The sequence below is a fragment of the Notechis scutatus genome, chromosome 2, assembly GCF_049901735.1.
Source record: "Notechis scutatus isolate UNSWTSFEM ecotype Mainland chromosome 2, rNotScu1.2, whole genome shotgun sequence".
Taxonomy (NCBI): Eukaryota; Metazoa; Chordata; class Lepidosauria; order Squamata; family Elapidae; genus Notechis; species Notechis scutatus.
This window is the reverse complement of record NC_142010.1, coordinates 82,548,014-82,559,773: the sequence shown is the minus strand read 5'-3', so window position 1 is coordinate 82,559,773 and position 11,760 is coordinate 82,548,014. Positions and strand designations below refer to the sequence as shown.

The 11,760-nt window shown below is 34.7% G+C and overlaps 1 protein-coding gene across 2 annotated transcripts in view; it reads right to left on the bottom strand.

Annotated features, from left to right (window-relative positions):
* Nucleotides 1-1,242: 1,242 nt before the first annotated feature.
* The window catches only part of VDAC1 (voltage dependent anion channel 1), a 28,031-nt gene continuing 17,513 nt past the window's right edge, over nucleotides 1,243-11,760 (bottom strand). Inside the window, exons 6-10 of one of the 2 annotated variants that reach the window (XM_087955291.1) lie at nucleotides 9,777-9,896; nucleotides 7,188-7,349; nucleotides 4,475-4,625; nucleotides 2,586-2,643; nucleotides 1,243-2,166 (exon numbers count right to left, since the gene is read on the bottom strand). In XM_087955291.1, the coding sequence (XP_087811417.1) occupies nucleotides 2,075-2,166; nucleotides 2,586-2,643; nucleotides 4,475-4,625; nucleotides 7,188-7,349; nucleotides 9,777-9,896 (583 nt within the window). In that variant the 3' untranslated portion in view covers nucleotides 1,243-2,074. Of the gene's footprint in view, nucleotides 2,167-2,585; nucleotides 2,644-4,474; nucleotides 4,626-7,187; nucleotides 7,350-9,668; nucleotides 9,897-11,760 lie in introns of both variants that reach the window. The other variant, XM_087955290.1, reaches the window with a different exon arrangement.

The window sequence follows — 11,760 nt, the reverse complement described above, 5'->3', positions numbered from 1 at the left end:
TGGGCTTCTCTGAGCTTGTATTCTTGCTTCATTACCAAACTAGGTATCACCAGTGCTAGTAGGGAATGGGGTTTGCTCAGTTTTATATGCAATTGGATTGCCTTGTCAAGTGGTCTTAGTATTTTTTTGTTTTGGGGGGTTTGTTTACTGTGGCTTAACTAGTTTTCTTTAAATCTGCCATAATAGTTGTTAAGCGAGGATTAATGTAATCCTGTCTCATATTTTTCCCACAACAGCCACCCTGTGAGAGTGACTAGTCCAAAGTCACTCAGCCTGGCTAAGGCAGGACTAGAATTCACCTTTATTCTGTAGCACAATCTAATATCTATAGTGCTCAAAAAGAAAATCCATTTTCTACTAGCAAGGTGGATAGTACTTTTAACATGCACTGATAGTTTTTCCTTTTGCATATATGCACAAGTTACATTCTTGCAGGAAATATCCAAAGGTATAGCTATAACTTAGCATTTAATTGATTCATGGATGTTATCCTATGTTCAGAATAACTGAAGTAATTGTCTCTATAAGCACATTTCTTAATTATATTGACAAACCCAAATGATATCTTTGACTTGACAATGACTGTTTAACTGGCCTCAAAACTTTCTTTTATTATGCTAAAAAATTTAAATTCCAACATTCAAATCCTTTACTCCATAATTCTCTACCTTGCATTATTCACAGAATGTTACAAAGGGCCAGGTAAGCCCATTTTGCTCAACTCGTTTGAGAAAAATACCTAGTGCCATACCTCACATATTAGAACTAGGGGCTCACTGTTTGGAAGGATTAGAAAGATTTATAGCAGTCTAAATTTTGTAGAAAAATCTCTAAAATATATTTAGAGATCAAGGCAAGGTCAAGAATATGATGTTACTTCATATTCACCGAGACAATTCTTGTGGATTGTGTAATGATCTGACCAAAATCACCCAAAAAACTGTTTGCACTTCATACTATATCCTCACACTGATGTATGTATGTATAATCTTATATCTTTACATATTGCTTTTTTGTACAATTTCATTGCCAAATAAGGATGTTGAAATGCACATGGAAAGGCAATGGTTTTTGAAAAGACGTTTTATCAAAATAAGCAGAACTCTTTTTTCTATCATAATGAGCAGAACTGTTTCACAGAAGTCATAATGCTAGCTATTTCACTAGTTATTAACAGAAAACTAGAGTGTTTCATATACTCCCAGATAGGAATGTTAAAACTATTTAATAAGACAGACACAGTTAGAGATGAAGATGTTTTATTTATGTTGGAAGGAAGATTTACTTTGTTTATCTTTAATTTTAAGTGGTGTCCAGTACATTAAGGTCTAATTCCACACACACACAAATGGAAGACTGAAGATGCATCCATTAAACTGCTTTTAAAAAATGATAAAACAAAAGTCCATTTTGTTTAATGCAGTGCCACTAAGGGATTACAATAACAACAGGTTGTTTCGGTTCATTGCTCCGTTGTACAAGCTTCTTAATAATCAGTGCAAGAGAAAGGATGGGAAATTTTAAATCAGATTGGCTGATTTACATCGAACTTCCTACACACCAAAATAGTACAACGTGAACATTCTAAAGCACTCTAAAGCTGTTGGGTGTAAGAGAGCTGTAGGAGGGGAAAGTGAGACTTAAATGGGTGTGATGCACCTGCCTTGACAGCCTCTTGAATAAATGTGAACGCTCCATTCGAGAATGAAAGCCTGGTGACTTAGCAGAAAATTGTGTTTTCTGCACCCTGTAATGAATCAGCATTTTCATAGCATGAATTTCAGATGTCTTCCACTATAATCATCATCAGTTTTATAAAAGGTAATTCCTTCATACAAGAGTTGATAAGCATGTAGCTCCAACTAACAATGCCCCAAATGCCCAGAACTAGAGAAAGTAATTCCATCTTTCCCTGAAAATACATGCTTTGAGGTTTAGCCTTTAACCAGATTTAATATGACTGACACACAGCAATAATTGCATCCCAGACATAAAACATTGAAAAATACACTAAATCCAGAAGGTAGCTATGCTGTATAGTGTTTCAGAATTAGCAATGGTAAAATCCCTTCTTTTATGCTTCAAATTCCAGTCCTAGACCCAGCTTGTGGCCACCTGCATTAATATTCTTCCCATCCAGTAAAGCAGACAATGTCAATTTGATACCTAGGCAGGAAATAAGAGAAAAGTTATTAGCATTGATTTGTAAGCGTTGCAAGGATTTTAAAGAACCTGGTTAGGAAAAATGTTGGAAGTTCTATAAAAAGGAACTTATGGAGACACATTTACCTTTCCTGATATGCAATGAATCCAACTCAATTGCTGCAATATTTATAAAATTAAGGATTGATCTGAATATCTATAATTCCTATCTATTTAGATTTAGTTTGCTGACTTTCACCCTTTGGCAAAGGTAGTAACAGATAATATTTCTTTAATTAAATGAAAATTCAGAGCCTGAAGTAACTAATTCGTTTTCATTACAGGTTTTATATAAATGGCACACAACAATTTAATTATTGGCAAAAAATATTTAATTTTTTTAAAAATGTCAGTTATATCAAACACATTTCATCTCTACATACCTGGCTTCAGAATCTGAGTATATCCTAAACCAATCAGACTGGAATTATTCACTTTAGCCTGCAAAACAAAGTCAATCATGTAACAGTATTATTTCAAAGTGTTTGCTGCATAGTTCATAAACAATTCATCAGGTCAGATACAAGAAAGTGAGTATGTCAAATAACTTTTCAACGTTTTACTAAATGTTCAGTGAAAGTGCACCTAAGTTCATGTGTAAACCTTATAACAACTAGAGATGTGCAGAGGTCATATTTTAGATTGAAGTCGTTCAATTTAGTCACTCTGAAAATAGTTCAGTTATGATTTGATACCTACATCTGTCTAAAATTTCATTGTATATTGCCTCTATTTTAGGATGCGGGGGGGAAACAGAAACCTCTATAACATTTTTTGTTTTAATAAGAGTGGGATGAAATTTGTAGTTAAGTTATTCAATTTCATAGAAATGAATAACAGTGCGCAGGGAGTTTGGTTATCATATTTATTACCACTACAAAACTGATTTTTTTTCTTTGCATTCAAAGTCATTTAATTCAAAAGAGCACATAAGTATAGATTTAAAGCAGAGTTTGAACAATTTAGTAGTGAAAATTGTATCTATGTGTATGAGAGCGCACATGTAAACTTTAAACACAGCCTTTCTTTCAGAGCAGATGTACATAGCTCCCTACAGCCCTTTATAATATTTGTACCTTTTAACTTGAAGGGAGGAAGGAAAGCTCAGGGTCTAAATCTGAGGCCTTTTTCCTCCCTCCTTTTTCACAGCAAGACCTTCAGGCACTCTTCTCAGCCAATAATGGAGACATATACTACATATTTGCAGAAAGGTTCCATCTGCTGTAAGCTATTGACTCTTATCTCTCCAGCATCCACCCTCAAAAAATTGGTGTCAATATTTGTGATAAAGTTTTGACAAATTGATTTGAATGCTAAACAAAAAAAATTATCTAAGTGGAATATTCCCTTGTCTTTCAAATGACACAAATTAAGTTACTTTATTTACTAGAAGAAAGGTTTCTTTTTCTGTTCACTAAATCTGACTTAATTTTCTTTAAGTTAATACTTTCCTATCTATTGTAATCTTGGGATTTAGAAAAAGACTAATAAAAATTTGCATGTGGCTTATTGTTAACTCAGAACAAAAATATGGTAGTTCCATACACACCTCCACCCGATTATTATCAGGGTGCATGTGATAATCCAGAAGTGCCAGTTACTCACAATACACAACCAGGCAATGTTAAAATACTGATATGGAAAATTCAGTGAGAGATAAGTTGCATACACCAAACTTATCTAAAGGAACTAGAAGAAAGTAAAACGATTTTAAGACCATGCCACTGAGTGGAAAGCAGCATTTTAAGAACCTGTATTTATGACAAAGCATATGGTACAAGTTTCTCTTTTCTCCCAATGCTTCTTTATTTGCTTGTACCTCATTTGATAAAGAAACAATTCTGTGAAACAAGAAAAAGGAGCATTGACTAAATATTTTAGTAAAATCATCTGATCAAACAATAACTGCCTTTGAAATTGAAGGCTCTCTAGTCCAGGGTTTTGCAACCTGCGGCTCTGGAGCCATATGTGGCCCTCTGCTGTGGCTCCCTGTTGGCTGATCCCATCACTGGCTGGCCCCTCCCCTCCCTGTCACTCCTTGCCTGGCCTGAGAAGGTAGGGGTGATGGTGGGGGATGGAGACTCACTCCATATTCCAGAGCAGGAGGTGACTGGGTGGAAGTGAGTGATGTCGAGTTGGCCATGCCTACCCAGTCACACCAGTTGTTAAATTTGCCTCCCGGTAGGAAACGGATCCAAATGGCTCTTTGAGTGTTTATGGTTGCAGACCCCTGCTCTAGTCCATTATTGTCATGGAATCAAATTTTACTTACAGAAAAAGATGCATCTGAATCAATCTGATATTTGGCTGCTATTCCAAAGCGGGTGTTGCTGTTTCCTGCTGTCCAAGCAAGATTAACAGCAGTTTCTAATTTATCATTCACCTTTTGATAAATGGAGCCTCCAAATTCCGTACCATCATTTCTATAATACATTCAAATGTTACATGTCGTGAGAATCTTATTCATGAAAATATAGATTAGTTTTGAAATATATTTTAAAACACTTTTTTCTGCATGTGTATAGCTAATGCAAACATGTGAGTAAAAAATAGATGAGAGCTTCAATACTAGTACAGGTAGTCCTCGACTTACAACCATATGTTTAGTGACCATTTGAAGTTACAACGGCACTGAAAAATGTGATTTATGATCGTTTTTCACACATGACTGTTGCAACATTCCCATGGTCTCATGATCAAAATTCAGAGGCTTGGCAACTGGCATGTATTTATGACCATTGTGGTCTCTCAGGGTCATGTGATCACCTCTTGCGACCTTTTGACAAGCAAAGTCAGTGGGGAAGGCCAAATTCACTTAAGAACTACAGTGGTTCATTTAACAGCTGTGGCAAGAACCGTTGTAAAATGGGGCAAAAATCAATTAACTGTCTTGCTTAGCAACAGAAATTTTGTGCTCAATTGTGGTACTAAGTCGAGAACTACTTGTAAAGCAAGAGTAATATTATTTGAATTAATTCCTTTGCTTGTGTATTTTGGAATCTATTGACTTTCTATTAGAATGGAACATATTCATGGTTCTTCAATGGCTTTCATATTTTTTAAGTACATTTAGGGCGCTAACTCCAGAAATAAAAGTGATCTCAGTACAGAAATACGATGTAAAACTAAATCTCCTTGGATATCATTCATCCTGCTTTTCTATCAATTCTTTTTCAACCGTTTTGCTTATGCAGGCACCAAATTTTTTACAATTACCACATATGGCACATAATTGCCTGCAGATTCCATACCAAGCGTCAAACATCAAATGAAATTCATTTAATCGATTACCAAAATTTTAGGATTCTGCAAGATATGGATAAGAAAGTAAAAATCTGATAACATAGGATGATCTCCTAAGATTATTTATTTTTGTACCTTTCCAGGGATTGCTGGCAGTGTCCTTACAGAACAATTCAAATGAATCATGACCTAAACTTAATTCTATTCCCTTTTGTTTAATTATTTGGTTTTCAAATTTATTCTAAAAAGTATATTCTACTTTCAAAATGTAATACATGTTTAGGTAAAACCATAAACAGAAAAACTGTACTTTTAGCTTAATAATTTCTCAATCATCAGTTAGCTTGATTCCTGGTGATTTCATAGGATTATGTCCATGTTTTCTTGGCAACTACTTGCCTTTTTCCAGACATTCTGTTGACTTCCCGTATGAACATTAAAACCATAGGATTTCTTAATAAAATACTAAATGGCCTGACTCTGCTTACTTTAACAATAGTTGGACAATAAGGCAACAAACAATTTGTAAAATCATCAAAATTCAGTAAAACTATTGAAAATCCTTACATAATACCTGAAAGCTTCTTAAAGGAGAAAATCATTTGAGCTATTATTTTTAAAAACAAAACAGCTGATCAGCTTACAGTTCCAGCCTATGAATTCCAGATGATTTTAGGGATTAAAAAAATCTTAATACAGATGAATACAAAATGTATGTATTGTTATCCCTTCATGAAGCACCCATCTCACGTATCAGCTGCAGTGGTCAGGTACTTTTTAATGGTTACTCATACATTATTTTATGGTAGTCAGATTCTTGCTGCTAAAGTGAAAGATTAGAACAACAATACAACACTCATTGCCAATGAGCTTTATTTTTAGATCTTCTCCTTCCATCTGTGCTGTAGTACGACTTTATTCATATAGTACAGCTTCACTCTGATAGAAGGCTGTGAGACAGCAAAAATTATCTGTGCTTTACCTGACAATAGAAATCAATTCTCAGACTACTAATTATGTCAGCAAGACCCTATCTTTGGATAATGATTTTCACAACATGGTACTCGCTTTGTTAAGAATGTTAACATTGAATCAAAAACAGTTTCTTAATTCAATTTCTTACGGAGACTCAAAACGATGTTCAGGTTACCTTCAACCACAAAATGTTTCAGAACTGTTCCTTTATTGCTTAAGACAGAAGCCTAAAGTACACCCCCAAATCTTTTAGATTTCATTTTCTATAAAATCCAGCAGGCATATATCCAGTGGCAAAGGACCACATATTGTTTATTCCTTGTCTATCATATACAGATATTATTGTATATATCATTACGATGTACTAAGAAAGAACTAGTACTAGTTCAAAAAAGGCAAAGTAAGATCATAAAGCAGGGTTGGGCAAAATGTGACCCTCTATTGTTACCTGAAGTTCAAATACCATTAGTTCTACCAAGGCAATAGTGTGGAACTATGGAAGTTATAATTCAGCAATATTGCTTGGGGGAAAGATTCCCCATCCCTGTCTCCAAAATGGACTCCTCATAAGGAAAATTATACAGGTACACACACACATGCAAAATTCATCCTTTCATCTTTCAAACCTTGTATTTAGGGTACCCAAAATATGTTTATCTTTCTCTCAGATTTTTTTTTAAAACGGAAACACTGAAAATAGTTTGTTTTCACCAAGGTTTTTCTTTTGGTTATAAATTTTTATCCAGAACAATATTATCAGTACTTACACATTAGTGTGAAGCTGAAACTCATCAGTCTTATAGCCAACAGCAAAGTTACTCTGAGTTATTCTGCTTTTAGCTGTCTCAAAAGTCATTTGGTAGCCAGCCAGCCAGCCTTCATAGCCACAGACAAAGGCACCACGTACTGAAGGACCCGCAATATCAAAATCCATATCACAGCCCACATTGATATGTTCCCGCTTGTATCCAGACTTGATTTTAGCATTCTTCTTTCTAAATGGGAAAACAAAGTTTTATATTGCTATTTTTAAAATGTTCAGGGTATCTCTTATTAGTGGCAAAGGAGGATGAGATACACATTTTGACTCTGATCTCGAGAACATAGCAAAGAACATATGAAATAAACCAATTAAAAATGTATAGTAGTCTACTTACCAGCTGGCATCAACCTACTACAAAGTTCACTTGATTGACAGAGTTTGCTTTCCATAATATCAGAGTATTTTTATAAGCCATTCTTGGCTTTCACGCTTTGCATATTTTGGCTTAGTAAGACAAGATATGAATGGTCAAGCTACAACATCTTTATTTAACTCTACCAAGGTTTCAGTCAGTGCCCTTGTTACACAATAATATTTTATTGCAGTGGTTGAATATACAGTATATGCAACTACAATAAAATATAATATTAAAATATTATTGTGTAAAAAGTATTAAAATCTGATAACAGGGGGCAAGCAATAGATGAACCTGACAATTGAGCAGAGCAGATGAATTGGTAAGGCAGAAGAATGAGGAAAAACAGCAGGTTGAGAGAGGATGCCATCAGAACTGTATAGAGGGAGGTCACATGGTGCAATAATATAGTGTGTCTGTTAGTAGGATGATATCTCCTAAGATTATTTATTTTTGTACCTTTCCAGGGATTGCTGGCAGTGTCCTTACAGAACAATTCAAATGAATCATGACCTAAACTTAATTCTATTCCCTTTTGTTTAATTATTTGGTTTTCAAATTTATTCTAAAAAGTATATTCTACTTTCAAAATGTAATACATGTTTAGGTAAAACCATAAACAGAAAAACTGTACTTTTAGCTTAATAATTTCTCAATCATCAGTTAGCTTGATTCCTGGTGATTTCATAGGATTATGTCCATGTTTTCTTGGCAACTACTTGCCTTTTTTCCAGACATTCTGTTGACTTCCCGTATGAACATTAAAACCATAGGATTTCTTAATAAAATACTAAATGGCCTGACTCTGCTTACTTTAACAATAGTTGGACAATAAGGCAACAAACAATTTGTAAAATCATCAAAATTCAGTAAAACTATTGAAAATCCTTACATAATACCTGAAAGCTTCTTAAAGGAGAAAATCATTTGAGCTATTATTTTTAAAAACAAAACAGCTGATCAGCTTACAGTTCCAGCCTATGAATTCCAGATGATTTTAGGGATTAAAAAAAATCTTAATACAGATGAATACAAAATGTATGTATTGTTATCCCTTCATGAAGCACCCATCTCACGTATCAGCTGCAGTGGTCAGGTACTTTTTAATGGTTACTCATACATTATTTTATGGTAGTCAGATTCTTGCTGCTAAAGTGAAAGATTAGAACAACAATACAACACTCATTGCCAATGAGCTTTATTTTTAGATCTTCTCCTTCCATCTGTGCTGTAGTACGACTTTATTCATATAGTACAGCTTCACTCTGATAGAAGGCTGTGAGACAGCAAAAAATTATCTGTGCTTTACCTGACAATAGAAATCAATTCTCAGACTACTAATTATGTCAGCAAGACCCTATCTTTGGATAATGATTTTCACAACATGGTACTCGCTTTGTTAAGAATGTTAACATTGAATCAAAAACAGTTTCTTAATTCAATTTCTTACGGAGACTCAAAACGATGTTCAGGTTACCTTCAACCACAAAATGTTTCAGAACTGTTCCTTTATTGCTTAAGACAGAAGCCTAAAGTACACCCCCCAAATCTTTTAGATTTCATTTTCTATAAAATCCAGCAGGCATATATCCAGTGGCAAAGGACCACATATTGTTTATTCCTTGTCTATCATATACAGATATTATTGTATATATCATTACGATGTACTAAGAAAGAACTAGTACTAGTTCAAAAAGGCAAAGTAAGATCATAAAGCAGGGTTGGGCAAAATGTGACCCTCTATTGTTACCTGAAGTTCAAATACCATTAGTTCTACCAAGGCAATAGTGTGGAACTATGGAAGTTATAATTCAGCAATATTGCTTGGGGGGAAAGATTCCCCATCCCTGTCTCCAAAATGGACTCCTCATAAGGAAAATTATACAGGTACACACACACATGCAAAATTCATCCTTTCATCTTTCAAACCTTGTATTTAGGGTACCCAAAATATGTTTATCTTTCTCTCAGATTTTTTTTTAAAACGGAAACACTGAAAATAGTTTGTTTTCACCAAGGTTTTTCTTTTGGTTATAAATTTTCATCCAGAACAATATTATCAGTACTTACACATTAGTGTGAAGCTGAAACTCATCAGTCTTATAGCCAACAGCAAAGTTACTCTGAGTTATTCTGCTTTTAGCTGTCTCAAAAGTCATTTGGTAGCCAGCCAGCCAGCCTTCATAGCCACAGACAAAGGCACCACGTACTGAAGGACCCGCAATATCAAAATCCATATCACAGCCCACATTGATATGTTCCCGCTTGTATCCAGACTTGATTTTAGCATTCTTCTTTCTAAATGGGAAAACAAAGTTTTATATTGCTATTTTTTAAAATGTTCAGGGTATCTCTTATTAGTGGCAAAGGAGGATGAGATACACATTTTGACTCTGATCTCGAGAACATAGCAAAGAACATATGAAATAAACCAATTAAAAATGTATAGTAGTCTACTTACCAGCTGGCATCAACCTACTACAAAGTTCACTTGATTGACAGAGTTTGCTTTCCATAATATCAGAGTATTTTTTATAAGCCATTCTTGGCTTTCACGTTTTGCATATTTTGGCTTAGTAAGACAAGATATGAATGGTCAAGCTACAACATCTTTATTTAACTCTACCAAGGTTTCAGTCAGTGCCCTTGGGTTACACAATAATATTTTATTGCAGTGGTTGAATATACAGTATATGCAACTACAATAAAATATAATATTAAAATATTATTGTGTAAACCAATTGACTTATTACTCTAATTTAGATGAAACAGCTATACTAATGGACCACAAAGAGTAAGAAGGCAGAGTAGTGGTTAACCTGAGTCTGGGATGGTTTGGGAAGGGTCTGAAAAAAGTGGATCTTTAAACAGTTTAGCATAGAACAAAGCATTGTGTAATCATGGATAGAAATTAAGAAAAAAGTGGAAGAAAAGAAACCAAGGGGGCAAGCAATAGATGAACCTGACAATTGAGCAGAGCAGATGAATTGGTAAGGCAGAAGAATGAGGAAAAAACAGCAGGTTGAGAGAGGATGCCATCAGAACTGTATAGAGGGAGGTCACATGGTGCAATAATATAGTGTGTCTGTTAGTAGGATTCACTGAGTTATGAGATTTATTTTTTTTGTCTTCACTGTGAATTGTGTTAGGAGGGTGCATGAAGGGAGACTCCGTCAATCTCATTGTACACATGTTGTACTCTGACAATAAAGGTTGATTTGATTTGATTTGATGATCCAAAACAACAGGCTCTTGTCCTTGAGGTACTGTGACTTCTGGATATTCCTTCAGAGTATTGGGCAGAAGCGGGGATGGTATACCCTTTGCATGCAATGGTGTATCACTGAGAGACTCTTCCTTCTCTAAAAGCAGAATGATATTGTACTGGTAGAGAGAGGAAAGGTTAAGGACAGCTACTTGCCACTCTTCTCCTCCCTCCCATTTCTGCTACTAGCTATTTGGTCGCTTCTCTGTGCCCTTTCTAATCCATTCTTCCCACTTCCAAACTCTTAATAGACGTCCAAACACACACACACACACACACAAAAGATGTGACAGAAATTTCCAACCAAAAAAAAACAAAAAACCAATCAGCAGTCCGACAGAAGCTTGTTTGACTAACAAGCTTTATGAAAAGCATAAGCTTTCTTTTAAAAGGCAGAAACAATCAGAAAATATAACTATTTCCCCCATACATTGTACAATCTCTAAGGATTTGCTTTAAAAATCCAGCCTGAAGAAAATAAGCCTCCAAAATAGTATGGCTGATAGTACAGAAAGGAGAAGGCTAACAGTTCAATAGCACTAATGAAATCTTGCACTGCCAACTTCTGACAAATCTATTTATTATAAACAGAAATTAGCAATAATTAGGGCAATAAGCTCAAATATTAAATATTTTTAAACAGAGATTGAATCAATATATGTAATGTGTTAGAAGATGGAAGGAGTCAGTTCTTGTCTGAAATACTTTATAAAAGACATTTATTTATATACCACCCATTCCCATGTGTTCATCCTATATGATTCTAATCTGCTTATTATAGCTATATATAGCTACTGTGGGTATGCAAAACATTTCATTCAAGCTTTGAGCACTAAACTTCATGAAACATCCCACCTCAAATACAAAATACTAAGAATTTTGGGAATGTGTCAAGCT